General features: G+C 44.6%; 1 protein-coding gene across 5 annotated transcripts in view; it reads left to right on the top strand.

Annotated features, from left to right (window-relative positions):
- The window catches only part of LOC125463095 (protein FAM83H-like), a 127,729-nt gene that overhangs the window by 37,949 nt on the left and 72,967 nt on the right, over positions 1–16,813 (top strand). For 2 of the 5 annotated variants that reach the window (XM_059640880.1, XM_059640874.1), the window contains exons 2-3: positions 13,286–13,447; positions 13,715–14,184. In XM_059640880.1, coding sequence (XP_059496863.1) covers positions 13,738–14,184 — 447 coding nt within the window. In that variant the 5' untranslated portion in view covers positions 13,286–13,447; positions 13,715–13,737. The remainder of the gene's footprint in view (positions 1–13,285; positions 13,448–13,714; positions 14,185–16,813) is intronic. The other 3 variants (XM_059640876.1, XM_059640875.1, XM_059640878.1) reach the window with 2 other exon arrangements.

Below are 16,813 nucleotides of genomic sequence, written 5' to 3'. Positions count from 1 at the left end.
AGTAATTTTAAAAATAAACTGCTTTACCTTAGCTGCAGTCTTCCGGGTCCGTCTTGCCTCCGCTGCTGCTCGCACTCAAAAAGGCCGTAGGCGTCGAAGGGTGAGTATTTATACTCACTGCTTTCCTTCCCGGCTGCCCCTCTGGTCCTCGTCACTTCCTCTGATGCTCCCGCTCCTTCTCTGAAAGAGGAAAAAAAAAACCGCTGCCCGCTACCGGTAAGTAATTTTAAAAATAAACTGCTTTACCTTAGCTGCAGTCTTCCGGGTCCGTCTTGCCTCCGCTGCTGCTCGCACTCAAAAAAGTTCTATTAAGGTCAGGGAAGGTGCTAAAAGAAGGGGAGGTGTGGCTTTGTTAGTCAAGGACAGTATAACGGTGGCTGAAAGAACTTTTGATGAGGACTCATCGACTGAGGTGGTATGGGCTGAGGTCAGAAACAGGAGAGCAGAGGTAACACTGCTGGGAGTTTTTTATAGGCCTCCGCAAAGTTCCAGAGATGTGGAGGAGAGGATTGGTAAAATGATTCTGGGCAGGAGTGAAAGGAACAGGGTGGTCATTATGGGAGACTTTAACTTCCCCAACATTGACTGGAAATGCTATAACCCTACTACGTCGGATGGATCAGTGTTTGTCCAATGTGTGCAGGAGGGTTTCCTGACATGGTATGTTGAAGGGCCGGCAAGAGGGAAGGCCACACTGGATCTGGTACTTGGGAAGGAACCAGGCCTGGTGTTTGATTTAGTGGTAGGTGAGCACTTTGGAGAGAGTGACCATAATTCGGTTATGTTTAGTTTAGCGATGGAAAGGGATAGGAACATGCCACAGGGCAAGAGTTATAGATGGGGGAAGGGCAATTATAATGCGAGTAGGCATGACTCAGGAGGCATAGAATGGGTTAGCAAAATGCAGGGGATGGGGACATTCGAAATGAGGAGCTGGTTTAAGGAACAGATATTGTGTGTCCTTGATAGGTATGTCCCTGTCAGGCAGGGAGGAAGCGATAAGGTAAGGGAACCGTGGTTTACTAAAGAAATTGTATCTCTTGTTAAGCGGAAGAGGGAGGCTTATGTGACGTTGAGACGAGATGGATCAGATGAGGCGATGGAGAGTTACAGATTAGCTAGGAAGGATTTAAAGAGAGAGTTAAGAAGAGCAAGGAGGCGACTTGAGCAGACATTAGTAGGTAGAATAAAGGAGAACCCAAAAGCTTTCTATAGGTACGTGAGGAATAAGAGGATGACTAGGGTAGGAATAGGGCCAGTCAAAGACAGAAGTGGGAAGTTGTGTGTGGACCCTGTGGAGATTGGGGAGGTGCTAAATGATTATTTCTCATCTGTTTTCACTGAGGAACAGGAGAATATTGTAGAGGAGATGACTTAGTTACGGGTTACTAGAATTGAAAGGATTAAGGTTAGTAAGGAGGAAGTGTTATCAATTCTAGAAGGTGTGAAGGTAGATAAATCCCCTGGGCCATATGGGATTTTTCCGAGGATTGTCTGGGAAGCTAGGGAGGAGGTGGTAGAGCCTTTGGCCTTGATCTTTGAGTCCTCATTGTCTACAGGTTTAGTACCAGAGGACTGAAGGATTGCAAATGTTATGCCCTTGTTCAAGAAGGGCTGCAGGGATGACCCAGGTAATTATAGACCGGTGAGCCTTACGTCTGTTGTAGGAAAAGTTTTGGAAAGGATTATAAGAGATAGGATTTATAATCATCTAGCAAGCGACAGTTTGATTGGAGATAGTCAAAATGGATTCATCAAGGGCAGGTCGTGTCTCTCAAACCTCACTGAGTTTTTTGAGAAGGTGACCAAGCATGTGGATGAGGGAAGGGCAGTTGACGTGGTGTACATGGACTTCAGTAAAGCCTTTGATACGGTTCCTCATGGTAGGCTATTGGAGAAAATACAGAGGCACGGGATTGAGGGAGATTTAGCAGTTTGGATTAGAAACTGGCTTTCTGTAAGAAGGCAATGAGTGGTGGTTGATGGAAAATATTCAGCCTGCAGTCAGGTCACTAGTGGTGTGCCTCAAGGATGTGTTTTGTGACCACTGCTGTTTGTCATTTTTATAAATGACTTGGACGCAGGCATAGATGGATGGGTTAGTAAGTTTGCAGATGACACTCAAATCGGTGGAGTGGTGGACAGTGTGGAAGAATGTTGCAGGGAGACTTGGATAAACTGCAGAATTGGGCTGAAAGGTGGCAAATGGAGTTTAATACGGATAAATGTGAGGTGATTCACTTTGGGAGGAATAATAGTAAGGCAGAATACCAGGTCAATGGAAAGATTCTTGGTAGTGTGGATGTGCAGCGGGATCTTGGTGTCCATGTACACAGATCCCTGAAAGTTGCCACCCAGGTTGATAGTGCTGTTAAAAAGGCTTACGGTGTGTTAGGTTTTATTGGTAGAGGGATTGAGTTCCAGACCCGTGATGTCATGCTGCAACTGTACAAAACACTAGTGCGGCCTCATTTGGAATATTGGGTCCAGCTCTGGTCACCCCATTACAGGAAGGATGTGGAAGCATTGGAAAAGGTGCAGGGAAGATTTACCAGGATGTTGCCTGGTCTGGAGCGAAGGCCCTATGAAGAAAGGCTGAGGGATCTGGTTCTGTTCTCGTTGGAGAGAAGGAGGCTAAGAGGGGATTTAATAGAGACATACGGGATGATCAGGATTAGATAGGGTGGACAGTGAGAGTATTTTTCCGAGGATGATGACTTCAGCTTGTACAAGGGGGCATAGCTACAAATTGAGGGGTGATAGATGTCAGTGGCAGGTTCTTTACTCAGAGAGCGGTAAGGGTGTGGAATGCCCTGCCTGCCAATGTAGTTGACTCAGCCACATTAGGGGCATTTAAACAGTCCTTGGATAAGCATATGGATAATGATGGGATAGTGTCGGGGGAGGGGCTTAGATTAGTTCACAGGTCGGCGCAACATCGAGGGCCGAAGGGCCATTTCTGCGCTGTATTGTTTTATGTTCCATGTTCTATGTTCATCTCGAGGGGCAAGGGCAGCAGATACATGGGAACACCACCCCCTCCAAACCACTCACTGTCCTGACTTGGAAATATATTGCTGTTCCTTCGGTGTTGCTGGGTCAAAATCCTGGAATTCTCTCCCTCAGTGCTTTGTGGATCTTCCAACAGCACATGGATTGTGGTGATTTTAAAAAGGCAGTTCACAGTCACCTTCTCAAGGGCAGTTAGGGATGGTCACTAAATGCTGGCCCAGCCAGCAATGCCCATGTCTCAGAAGTAAATTTGAAAAAAGTTGAGTTAGCAAGCTCACCAAGCCCTTTCTGGATTTAATATTGTACCTCGACACTTCTGTGTCTCTTAGCATAAATTCCAATATTCCGTCCGCTTTAATTATAGCCTTACCTATTTGAGATGCTGATTCTAATATCGTGTAAATCACTCTCTTCTCTCACATCACCCATTCAAATTGCAAAAGCAATCAATCATCCCCTCATGCCAGTATTTGTAATATTAAAGCATGATGTACTTCAATCTCCTTTTCTCCATTGCAATACAGCTGAATATTCTTCAAGTCACATTACTATGTGGAAATTTTAGAACATCATAAGCATTCCTCTTTATTTTCTCTGTAGCAAAAATGTGGTTGACTCTTAAATGCCCTCTGAAATGGCCAAGCAAGACTACTCAGTTGTACTGAACTATGACTGAAAAATCATAAGGGTTATATTCTAAAAGGTAGCTCATCAGCAACTTCTTAAGACAGTTCAGGATGGGCAACAAATGTTGACCTTGCCATCAATGTCCATATTCCCAGGAAGAAATAAAAATGACATATTTCCTTAACATTCTCTACTGTAAGGAGAACAATCCCAGTTGTAAACTGATTAGCCTTAGATCTGTTGTTGGAAAAGTATTGCAATCAATTATTGGAAAAGTAACTGCAGAACATTTGTAATGTCATAATCTCATCAATTAGCGTCAGCATGGCTTCATGAGAGGAAAATTGCATTTGACAAATTTATTAGAATGTTCAAGGCAGTCTCAACTAGAGTGGATAGGGGGGAAATCAGTAAATGTGTTTGGACTTCCTGAAGCATTTGACAAGGTACCTTACAAAACATTCAGCCATAAGATGACAGCCCACAGAGCTGGAGGTAGTATATTGGCAAGAAACAGCAAGTGGGCATAAAGGGTTTTTCTTTCAGGTTAGAGATAATGGGAACTGCAGATGCTGGAGAATCCGAGATAACAAAGTGTGGAGCTGGATGAACACAGCAGGCCAAGCAGCATCTCAGGAGCACAAAAGCTGACGTTTCGGGCCTAGACCCTACATCAGACTGATGAAGGGTCCAGGCCCGAAACGTCAGCTTTTGTGGTCCTAAGATGCTGCTTGGCCTGCTGTGTTCATCCAGCTCCACACTTTGTTATCTCTTTTCTTTCAGGTTAGTCAGCTATAACCAGCGGGGTTCTGCAAGGATCAGTGCAGGGACCATAATAATACACGTTAATAACTTGGAGGAAGGAAACAAGTACTGTACCCTGTCGTATTGTGGACAACACAAAAATAGGTGGAAAGCAAGTTGTGAAAGGGATACAAACAGGTGACAGAGGAATTGAGAAATGGTCAAAAAGTTGGTAAATAGAGTATAATGTGGGAAAATGTAACGTTATTCATTTGAAAGTGAGATCAAAATAACAGTATTATTTAAATAGGGAAAAATTGCAGAAAGCTGCAACCCAAAGGACTCGGGTATAAGTATGCAAAAACAAGAAAGTTAGCACACAGGTACAGCAGGTACCCCGGAAGGCTAATGGAATACTTGCCCTTATTTCAAGGGGTTTGGAGTATGCAAGTAAGGAAGTTTTACTGCAGCTGCAGGTGTACCGCAAGGGTCGGTGTTGGGTTCACTGCTGTCCGTCATTTTTATAAATGACCTGGATGAGGGCGTAGAAGGATGGGTTAGTAAATTTGCAGACGACACTAAGGTCGGTGGAGTTGTGGATAGCGACGAAGGATGCTGTAGGTTCCAGAGAGACATAGATAAGCTGCAGAACTGGGCTGAGAGGTGGCAAATGGAGTTTAATGCAGACAAGTGTGAGGTGATGCACTTTGGCAGGAGTAACCAGAAGGCAAAGTACAGGGCTAATGGTAAGATTCTTAGTGTCGATGAGCAGAGAGATCTCGGTGTCCATGTACACAGATCCTTGAAAGTTGCCACTCAGGTTGACAGGGCTGTTAAGAAGGCATACAGTGCTTTAGCTTTTATTAACAGAGGGATCGAGTTCCGGAACCAAGAGGTTATGGTGAAGCTGTACAAAACTCTGGTGTGGCCGCACTTGGAATATTGCATACAGTTCTGGTCACCGCATTATGAGAAGGATGTGGAAGCTTTGGAAAGGGTGCAGAGGAGATTTACTAGGATGTTGCCTAGTATGGAGGGAAGGTCTTACGAGGAAAGGCTGAGGGACTTGAGGCTGTTTTCATTAGAGAGAAGAAGGTTGAGAGGTGACTTAATTGAGACATATAAAATAATCAGAGGGTTAGATAGGGTGGATAGGGAGAGCCTTTTTCCTAGGATGGTGACAGCGAGCACGAGGGGGCATAGCTTTAAATTGAGGGGTGAAAGATATAGGACAGATGTCAGAGGTAGTTTCTTTACTCAGAGTAGTAAGGGAATGGAACACTTTGCCTGCTACGGTAGTAGATTTGCCAACTTTAAGTACATTTAAGTCATCATTGGACAAGCATATGGATGTACATGGAATTGTGTAGGTTAGATGGGCTTCAGATTGGTATGGCAGGTCGGCACATCATCGAGGGCCGAAGGGCCTGTACTGTGCTGTTATGTTCTATGTTAGCTGTACAAGGTGCTGGTGAGACCACATCTGGAGTACTGTGAGCAGTTTGATCCCCTTATTTAAGGGAAGACTATTTCATTTGGGCACAACAATGATCCGCAGTATGGTGGGAATGGTTTATGAGCAATTCTACTCACTGGAGTTTAGAAGAATGAGAAGCAATGTTGTTGAAACATAGAGGATACTTCAGGGACTTGTTAGGCTTAATGCTGAGAGGATGTTTCCCCTCGAGGCAGAGTCCAGGACTAGAGGGCACTGTCTCAGAATAAAGGGGTGCCAGTTTAAGACTGAGGTTAGGAATTTCTTCTCTGACGGTTGAGTATCTTTGGAACTCCTTGCCACAGAGAGCTATGGGGACAGAGTCCTTGTACATCTTTAAGGCTGAGATAAATTCATGATCAGTCAGGGAATCAAGGGTTATGAGGAAAGGGCAAGAAAGTGCACATGTGGATTGTTGGATCTGGATCAGACAAGAATTGGCAGAGCAGGCTTGAGGGCCCGAATGACCCACCCCGTTGCTATTTCTATTGTCTTATGGTCTTCTCCACTCTTTCTATCTGATTACACCTAAACCTACTCTGTGCTACCTCCCAGGCTTTTGCAACCTTCCTAAATTATATACAAAGCTCCAGCTAAGGATGAACCTCGGTCTACAAATGTTCAGCCTGACTTCCTTGTTATTATGTTCAATGTCATTGTGAGAGGATTTGAGTACAGGAGCAGGGTGTGTGGTTGCAGTCTTAGAGGGCCTTGGTGAGACCACACCTGAGATATTGTGTGCAGTTTTGGTCTCCTTTTCTGAGGAAGGATGCTCTTGCCCTCGGGAGTGCAGCAAAGGTTTACCAGGCTGATTCCGGGGATGGCAGGTTTGATGTATGAAGAGAGATTGACGAGGTTGGGATTGTTTTCACAAGAGTTCAGATGAATGGGCGGCGGGGGGGGGGGGGGGGGTGACAGGAGGTGCGGTTGATGGGTGGATCTCATAGAAATTTATAAATTTCTAACAGAACTGAACGGGGTAGATACAGGGAGGATGTTACTGATGGTAGGTGTGTCCAGAACCAGGGGTCGCAGTATGAGGAATTGGGGGTAGACGATTTAGGACAGATGAAGAGTCATTTCTTCACCCAAAGAGTGAGCCTGTGGAATTCATTACCACAAGCTATGGGGAGAAAGCAGGATTGGACTATTGAGTTGGACAATCAGCCATGATCGTGGAGAAGGCTTGAAGGGCTGAATGGCCACCTCCCACTCCTATCTTCCATGTTTCCATGTCCCCATTTAAAAAGCCACATGTTATGTACAGGTACTTAACCATTTTACCAACCTGACTTAGCACCTACAAGGATTTGTAAATATGCCTCCTAGGCTCCCACTATATTTCCCTCAAAATAATACCATTTATATGAAAATGTCTCCACATCAGGTTTTGCTCAACTTGTGTCATTTCAGATTTAACCGCATTAAACTGTACCTGCCCATTTCAGTCAGTCCCTCTGGGGCACTGAGCACAAGAGTTGGCACGTCATGTTACAATTGTATAGGACTTTGGTTCGGCCACATTTGGAGTACTGCGTACAGTTCTGGTCACCACATTACCAAAAGGATGTGGATGCTTTGGAGAGGGCGCAGAGGAGGTTCATCAGGATGTTGCCTGGTATGGAGGGCACTAGCTACGAAGAGAGGTTGAGTAGATTAAGATTATTTACGTTAGAAGGACAAAGGTTGAGGGGGACCTGATTGAGGTCTATAAAATCATGAGGGGTATAGACAGGGTGGATAGCAAGAAGCTTTTTCCCAGGGCAGGGGACTCAATTTCTCGGGGTCACGATTTCAAGGTGAGAAGGGAAAAGTTTTTAAGGGAGATATGCGTGGAAAGTTCTGTACGCAGAGGGTGGTGGGTGCCTGGAACGCATTGCCAGCAAAGCGGTAGAGGTGGGCATGATAGCGTCATTTAAGATATATCTAGACTGATACATGAAAGGGCAGGGAGCAGAGGGATACAGACCCTTGGAAAGTAAGCAACAGGTTTAGATAGAAGATCTGCATTGGCGCAGGCTTGGAGGGTCAAAGGGCCTGTTCTGTGCTCTAATTTTAGAACATAGAACAGTACAGCACAGTGCGGGCCCTTCAGCCCATGATGGTGTTCCAAACTTTTACCCTAAACCTAAGGTCTATCTAACCGCCACCGCTGCCTTATACTATCATCCAAACGCCTATCTAATAGCCACTTAAATGCCCCTAATGAGGCCAACTCCCAACTGCCCTCTCCGGCAGTGCATGCCACGCCCCGACCACTCTCTGAGTAAAGAACCTACCTCTGACGTCTCCCCAATATCTACCACCTTTCACTTGTATAATTTTCTTTGTTCTAAGTTTGTTAATGTCCTCTTCTGAAAATTCTGCAATATTGTAAAGAGTAGCACCCTCAACTTGTGCTCCCTATTGCCAAGTGCAGGATATTTGTGTTTAAAGAGAAAAGCAATGATCACTGTACTGAATCCTAGGGTAGCTCACAGCTTTTACAGATGCACCATAGAAAGCATTCACCTCCCAGTTGCGAAACATTTCAACTCCCCCTCCCATTCCTTAGACAACATGTCCATTCTGGGCCTCCTTCAGTGCCATAATGATGCCACCCGTAGGTTGCAGGAACAGCAACTTATATTCCGCTTGGGAACCCTGCAGCCCAATGGTGTCAATGTGGATTTCACCAGCTTCAAAATCTCCCCTCCCCCCACTGCATCCCAAAACCAGCCCAGCTCGACCCGCCTGCCTAACCTGTTCTTCCTCTCACCTTTCCCCTCCTCCCACCTCAAGCCGCACCTCCATTTCATACCTACTAAACTCATCCTGCCCCCTTGGACTGTCTGTCCTCCCCGGACTGACCTATCCCCTCCCTACGTCCCCACCCATACTCTCCTCTGCACCTATCTTCTCCTCTATCTATCTTCAGTCCACCTACCCCTCTCTCCCTATTTATTTCAGAATCCTCTCCTCATCCCCCTTTTTCTGATGAAGGGTCTAGGCCCGAAACGTCAGCTTTTGTGCTCCTGAGATGCTGCTTGGCCTGCTGTGATCATCCAGCTCCACACTTGGATTCTCCAGCATCTGCAGTTCCCATTATCTCTCCTATCTAGGTGTTTAATGGCCCGGTATGGCAACTGCTCTGCCCAGACCTGTAAGAAACTATAGAAAGCTGTATGCACAGCCCAGGTAATCTCACAAGATAACCTCCCATCCATTTCCACTTCTTGTTGCTGCAGAAAGCAGGCAGGAGGGTCTAAGATAATAAAATGTGAGGCTGGATGAACACAGCAGGCCAAGCAGCATCTCAGGACCACAAAAGCTGACGTTTCGGGCCTAGACCCTTCATCAGAGAGGGGGATGGGGGGAGGGAACTGGAATAAATAGGGAGAGAGGGGGAGGCGGACCGAAGATGGAGAGTAAAGAAGATAGGTGGAGAGAGTGTAGGTGGGGAGGTAGGGAGGGGATAGGTCAGTCCAGGGAAGACGGACAGGTCAAGGAGGTGGGATGAGGTTAGTAGGTAGCGGGGGGTGCGGCTTGGGGTGGGAGGAAGGGATGGGTGAGAGGAAGAACCGGTTAGGGAGGCAGAGACAGGTTGGACTGGTTTTGGGATGCAGTGGGTGGGGGGGAAGAGCTGGGCTGGTTGTGTGGTGCAGTGGGGGGAGGGGACGAACTGGGCTGGTTGAGGGATGCAGTAGGGGAAGGGGAGATTTTGAAACTGGTGAAGTCCACATTGATACATTGATACCATATGGCTGCAGGGTTCCCAGGCGGAATAGTCTGGAATTATGTTCTGCATGGACTGGTCGACCAAAAGGGTCTGTTTCCATGCTGTGTGACTGGATGGCTAGAACATCAAAGACACCTCTTACCCTGCTAATACTCTTTTCCATTAGGCAGAAAATACAGAAACTTGAACATGCATCAACAGTTTCAAGAACAGCTTCTTCCCTGCTGTTATCGGACTGCTGAATGGACCTCTCGAATTTCAAATGCAGTGTTGATCTTGCTTTGTACACTTCCAGTGGAGCTGTAACCTTGTATGTCTCACTCTGTCTAAGTGCCCTATGATCTGTATGCCCTTGTTTGCTATCATCTGCCTGTACTGGTCTCAAAACAAAACTTTTTACTGCACTTAATAAACTTGACTGTAACAAATCAAATCAGCACACTTCTGCCAACAAAAAGACTCTTTTTTTTCACCAAAAAGCTGTGCAATTTATCCCTTAGCCTATCAAATACCCAATTTACCATCACCTCCTTTATCATTAACTTCTATTTTCCAAAGAAGACACTTTATCAAATGCCTTTCTTGCGAACTGTTGATGTCCATAAAAAGTGAAGAAGCATATGTAAGAGGGACGTCAGAAGAGCAAAAAGATGATGAGAGATGATGTGGCAAGTTAAAGTTAAAGATAATCCCAAGAGGTTCTGCAGTTATATGCAGAGTAAAAGAGTGGCTGGGGAGAGAATCGGTCCATGAAAAATCAGCACGGTCATCTGTGTGTGGAGCCACAGAAGATGGGGGAGATTTTTAATGAATATTTCTCCTCAGTGTTTACTGAGGAGAGAATCATGGATGCTAAGGAAATAAAGGAGGACGATTTGGACTGCATACACATTACCAGAGAGGAGGTATTTGCAACCTTTAAAGTGCGTGAAGGTGGATAAATCCCCTGGGCCTGATCAGGCCCATCTTTGAACATTAAGGGAGGCTAGGGAAGAAATTGCAGAAGCCTTTGCAGAGATTTTTGCTTCATCTTTAGCCACTGGTGAAGTTCCAGAAGACTGGAGGGTAGCTAATGTTATTCCATTCTTTACGAAAGGTAGCAAAGATAAGCCAGGGAACTACAGGCCAGTGAGTCTGACATCAGTGGTAGGCAACTTTATTGGAAAAGATACTGAGGGACAGGAGCAACCACTATTTGGATAGTCAAAGTCTGATTACAGATAGTCAGCATGAATTTGTGCATGGGAAGCCATGTCTGACACATCTTATAGGGTTTTTTAAAGAGGTAGCCAAGTGTAGAATAGTGGATGTTGTATATGGACTTTAGTAAGGCCCCATATGGCAGGCTAGTCATGAAGGTTAAGTCGCATGGGATCCAAAGACAACTAGCTGATTAGGAAGCAGAGGGTGATGGTTGAAGGTTGTTTCTTGGACTGGAGGCCTGTGACTAGTGGTGTGCCACAGGGGTTGGTGCTACGACTTTTGTTATTTGTAGTTTACATAGATAGTCTAGATGTGAATGTCCAAGGCATGATTAGTAACTTTGCAGATGATACAAAATTAGGAGGCATCATTGAAAGCGAGGAAGGTTATCAAAAATTACAGAGGGATCTTGATCAGTTGGGGAAGTGGGCTGAGGATTGGCAAATGCAATTCAATACAGATAAGTGTGAGGTGTGGAAAGTCAAACCAAGGTGGGACTTATACAGTAAATGGTAAGGTCCTGAGGAGTGTTGAGGAACAGAGGAACTTAGGAGTACAAGTACATAGTTCGTTGAAAGTGGTGTCACTCGTGGACAGGGTGGTGAAGAAGGCATTTAGCATGCTGGCCTTCATCGGTCGAGGCACTGAGTATAGGAGTTGGGACGTTATGTTACAGTTGTACAAGTTGTTGGTGAGGCCACACTTGGTGTCTTATGTATAGTTTTGGTCAAGCTGTTATAGGAAAGACATAGTTAAACCTGGAAGTGTGCAAAGAAGATTTACGAGGATGTTGCCAGTACTAGTAGGCCTGAGTTATAGGGAGAGGTTGGCCAGAATAGGACATTATTCCTTGAAAGGTAAGAGATTGAGGGGTGACCTTACTGAGATGTATAAAATCATGACAGACTTAGATAGGATAAAGTGTGTTGTCTTTTACCTAGGGATGGGGAGTTGAAAACTAGAGGCCATATTTTTAAGGTGAGAGCGGAAAGATTTAAGAAGGACCTGAGGGGCAATGTCTTCATGTAGAAAATAGTGCTTATATGGAATAGGCTGCCAAAGAAAGCGGTTGAGGCAGGTCCAACAGCAGCATTTTAAAAAAAAAATTTGATAGGTACATGAATGGTAAGGGATTAGAGGGATATGAAGCAAATGCAGGCAATTGGAGCTAGCTGAGTAGGCACCATGGTTAGCATGGATCAGTTCGGGCCGAAGGGCCCTGTTTCCGTGCTGTATTATGCTACTGTAGACTTCACATACACAACACGTACTGCATTACCCACATAAATCCTATTTCAGCAATTGTGATTCATGGAGTCCTAGATATTTGTAGCATAGAAGGAAGCCATTATGCCCATTATGTCCCCATCAGTCATCAAAGATCTGATTTACACCAAACTCATTTTTAGATCCCTGGAAGCTTTGACAAAATAAATGAATATCTAAATACTGCTTCGATGCTACGAGAATTTCTGACCCAACCACCCTTTCAAGCAGTAAGTTCCAGACTCCCAAAATCCTCCAGGTGAAAAAAAAAATTTGCTCCTCAACTCTCTGCCTTCAACCTCATACCTTAAATCTCTGCCCTCTGGTTATTGATCTCTCTACAAATGGGAAAACTGCCTTCCTGTCCTACCTATTTTCTGCTCCTAATAATCTTACACACCACTATCAAGTCTCCACTCCATCTTGCCTGCTGCAAGGAAGACTACCCCAGCCTACCCACAGCATTTGGGGAGGTGATGACCTATCGCTGTCCTGCCATGACAGTTGGTGGTATTTAAATTCAATAAAAATCTGACCTTAAAAATATGGCCTCTAGTTTTCAACTCCCCATCCCTAGGTAAAAGACAATACACTTTATCCTATCTAAGTCTGTCATGATTTTATACATCTCAGTAAGGTCACCCCTCAATCTCTTACCTTTCAAGGAATAAAGTCCTCTTCTGGTCAACCTCTCCCTATAACTCAGGCCTATGAATTGATTCTCGGAAAAACCTATCTAATTCACTAATGTCCTAGCCAGCAACTCCCATATCCCATGACTGAATTAAAACAACTTCTCCCTTCTGCCCATATAGCCTCTTTTGATGAAGAAGTGTCTAGGCCTGAAACATCAGTTTCCCTGCTCCCCTGATGCTTCTTGGCCTGCTGTGTTCATCCACCTCTACACCTTGTTATCTTAGCCTGTTTTGATGATTCTTCCAAGACGGATCATCCCTCCTCACTGCGAGACTTGATTCTTTGATCAATATTGTGACACCGCTTTCCTCTTCTATTCCCTTTCTATCTCATCTGAATGCCGTATAACCAGGAATGTTGAGCTAGCAATTATGCCCCATCTTTCTGCCGAGTCTCAGTTACAGCCATGATATCATACATATCACATGCCTATTTGTGCCATTAGCTCAGCTGCCTTACTCCATCTTCTTGCATTAAAATGTATTCCAAATAACCTTGCTAAACTCACTTTTTTTCTTTCCTAGCCTGCATTTCATCTCCCTTTGGGGCTCACTTAATTGCGTTTTAACTTTGAATGTCATCTCTGCCTCTCTCCCATCTGAAATACTGGTCGGAATTCCATCCCTCTGAAAATATCCCCAGCAACATTCACAAATCTCTCTGCAAGGACGTTGATCTTGTTCCAGGTCAGAATCAATGTGTCCAACTCTTATTCTAATCACATTAACTTCTATCTTTTAGTTGTTAGCCATTTTTCTAACCTAAAACAATACACTTACGGTTTCCTTTGGGTTTTGTAATGATTTCCAAAATCTTCTATTTTCTGTTAATGCTCTCAGCCCCCTAACCCACATCTAAAGCAATGATAAACATAGGCAGCAATAGTTTGGTAAGTGTTACTAATTCAGGTCTGTGTGTTTGTGTTTATGATTAATACCGACTTATATATGCAGGTTGCAGCAGCAGTGATTGAGACATGGCACACCGTTCTCAGTGTTCGACCTTGGGTGATGTAGATAACGATCCCAATCATGTCCCACCTCACTACAAGGAGTATTACCGCATTGCCATTGACCTACTTGCTGAGGAGGGAATTGATGCTTACTACCGCTTCCTGGCAGAAGAGAAAGAGGTGGATTTTCTCAGCAGCACTGAGATTGAGCACATTAATAAGCACCTGAAGAAACCTGTGGTACCTTTGGATGAGCTTCAGTTTGTTGTAGGTGACTGTGATGAATCAGACTCATCAGGAACCTATTGGCCAGTTCACACTGACATTGCTGCGCCTGCACTAGATCTAGGCTGGCCGAATATTCACATGTGCAGGGGACCCTCTGATGTTACTATCTTTGTGCATCCACCAGCCCCTGACACACTCAGCATCAAGGAGGAAGTCAGGAGACTCATTAGGTCAGCTACCCAGGTAAGGAGATTCATGATCTGAACAACTAGATGTCCCTTAAATAATTTTGTATCCATTTTGTCATTTTTCCGTTAGTCTAATTGGCTATAATTTGCAAATAAATCTGTCATATAATTTAGTAAATCCTTTTTCAAGTTCCTTGTATAAATGAACTAGACTACTCTCGTGAACCATCTGTACAATTTCATCACAGCATTTATGTTAGTCAGCATTATGCCCAGACCTCAGGTGAAATTCCCCAATTCATTACAGCTCCAGACTAGATATCCCAAATAGTTAAGCCACTGGGTGAGGACAGATGAACTGGCTCCCCTTCTTATAGAACATAGAACATTACAGCACAGTACAGGCCCTTCGGCCCTCGATGTTGTGTCGACCTGTCATACCGATCTCAAGCCCATCTAACCTACACTATTCCATGTACGTCCATATGCTTATCCAATGACGACTTAAATGTACCTAAAGTTGGCAAATCTACAACCATTGCAGGCAAAGCGTTCCATTCCCTTACTACTCTCTGAGTAAAGAAACTACCTCTGACATCTGTCCTATATCTTTCACCCCTCAATTTAAAGCTATGCCCCCTCGTGCTCACCGTCACCATCCTAGGAAAAAGGCTCTCCCTATCTATCCTATCTAATCCTCTGATTATTTCATATGTTTCAATTAAGTCACCTCTCAACCTTCTTCTCTCTAATGAAAACAGCCTCAAGTCCCTCAGCCTTTCCTTGTAAGACCTTCCCTCCATACCAGGCAACATCCCAGTAAATCTCCCCTGCACCCTTTCCAAAGCTTCCACATCCTTCTTATAATGTGGTGACCAGAACTGTACGCAATACTCCAAGTGCGGCCGCACCAGAGTTTTGTACAGCTGCAGCATAACCTCTTGGTTCTGGAACTGGATCCCTCTATTAATAAAAGCTAAAACACTGTATGCCTTCTTCACAGCCCTGTCAACCTGGGTGGCAACTTTCAATGATCTGTGTACATGGACGCTGAGATCTCTCTGCTCATCTACACTACCAAAAATCTTACCATTAGCCCAGTACTTTGCCTTCTGATTACTCCTACCAAAGTGCATCACCTCACACTTGTCCGCGTTAAACTCCATTTGCCACCTCTCAGCCCAGCTCTGCAGCTTATCTATGTCTCTCTGCAACCTACAGCATCCTTCGTCACTATCCACAACTCCACCAACCTTAGTGTCGCCAGCAAATTTACTAACCCATCCTTCTACCCCCTCATCCAGGCCATTTATAAAAATGATAAACAGCAGTGGACCCAACACCGACCCTTGCGGTACACCACTAGTAACTGGACTCCAGGATAAACGTTTCCCATCAACTACCACCCTCTGTCTTCTTTCAGCAAGCCAATTTCCGATCCAAACTGCTATATCTCCCACAATTCCATTCCTCCGCATTTTGTACAATAGCCTACTGTGGGGAACCTTATCGAACACCTTGCTGAAATCCATATACACCACATCAACCGGTTTACTCTCATCTACCTGTTTAGTCACCTTCTCAAAGAACTCAATAAGGTTTGTGAGGCACGACTTACCCTTCACAAAACCGTGCTGACTACCCCTAATCAATTTAATCTTTTCTAGATGATTATAAATCCTACCCCTTATAAGCTTTTCCAACACTTTACCAATAACTGAGGTAAGGCTCACTGGTCTATAATTACCAGGGTTGTCTCTACTCCCCTTCTTGAACAGGGGAACCACATTTGCTATCCTCCAGTCATCTGGCACTATTCCTGTAGACAATGACGAGTTAAAGATCAATGCCAAAGGCTCGGTAATCTCCTCCCTGGCTTCCCAGAGGATCCTAGGATAAATCCCATCTGGCCCAGGGGACTTATCTATCTTCACCCTCTGTACGATTTCTAATACCTCTTGCTTGTGAACCTCAATCCCACCAAGTCGAGTAGTCTGTATCTCAGTATTCTCCTCGACAACATTGTCTTTGTCTTTTTCCTGTGTGAATACTGTTGAAAAATATTCATTTAGTGCTTCCCCTATCTCCTCTGACTCCACACACAACTTCCCACTACTATTCTTGATTGGCCCTAATCTTACTTTCGTCGTTCTTTTATTCCTTAAATACTTATAGAAAGCCTTAGGATTTACCCTTATCCTATCCGCCAACAACTTCTCATATCTCCTGCTGGCTCTTCTGAGCTCTCTCTTTAGGTTTTTCCTGGCTACCTTGTAGCCCTGAAGCGCCCTAACTGAGCCTTCTCATCTCATCCTAACAGAAGCCTTCTTCTTCCTCTTGATCAGAGATTCCACCTCCTCGTAAACCACGGCTCCCGCGCTCTACGTTCATACAAAACCCTTGGTTGGTTGCAACAAGGTTAATTTGAAAATGGATCTCTACTGTTGGCAAAGCATTGACAAAGGGGTTGATAAAGAGAGAGATAATAAGTATACACGACTAAGCTTATGGGGAGCATGCAAACTCATTGTAAAACCTTCTATCGATATGCAAAGAGAAAAGATTAGTTAAGACTCAAGTAGGAGCGTGGTATGAGTACAGTAAGAAGCAGGGCAGGTTCTGATGAAGAGTCACTGGCCTCGAAATGTTAACGTTTTTTCTCCCACAGATGCCGATGACACAAA

Source organism: Stegostoma tigrinum, chromosome 2 (genome assembly GCF_030684315.1).
Source record: "Stegostoma tigrinum isolate sSteTig4 chromosome 2, sSteTig4.hap1, whole genome shotgun sequence".
Taxonomy (NCBI): Eukaryota; Metazoa; Chordata; class Chondrichthyes; order Orectolobiformes; family Stegostomatidae; genus Stegostoma; species Stegostoma tigrinum.
The sequence above is the reverse complement of the archived record's forward strand: the minus strand, read 5'-3'. Positions and strand labels throughout refer to the sequence as shown.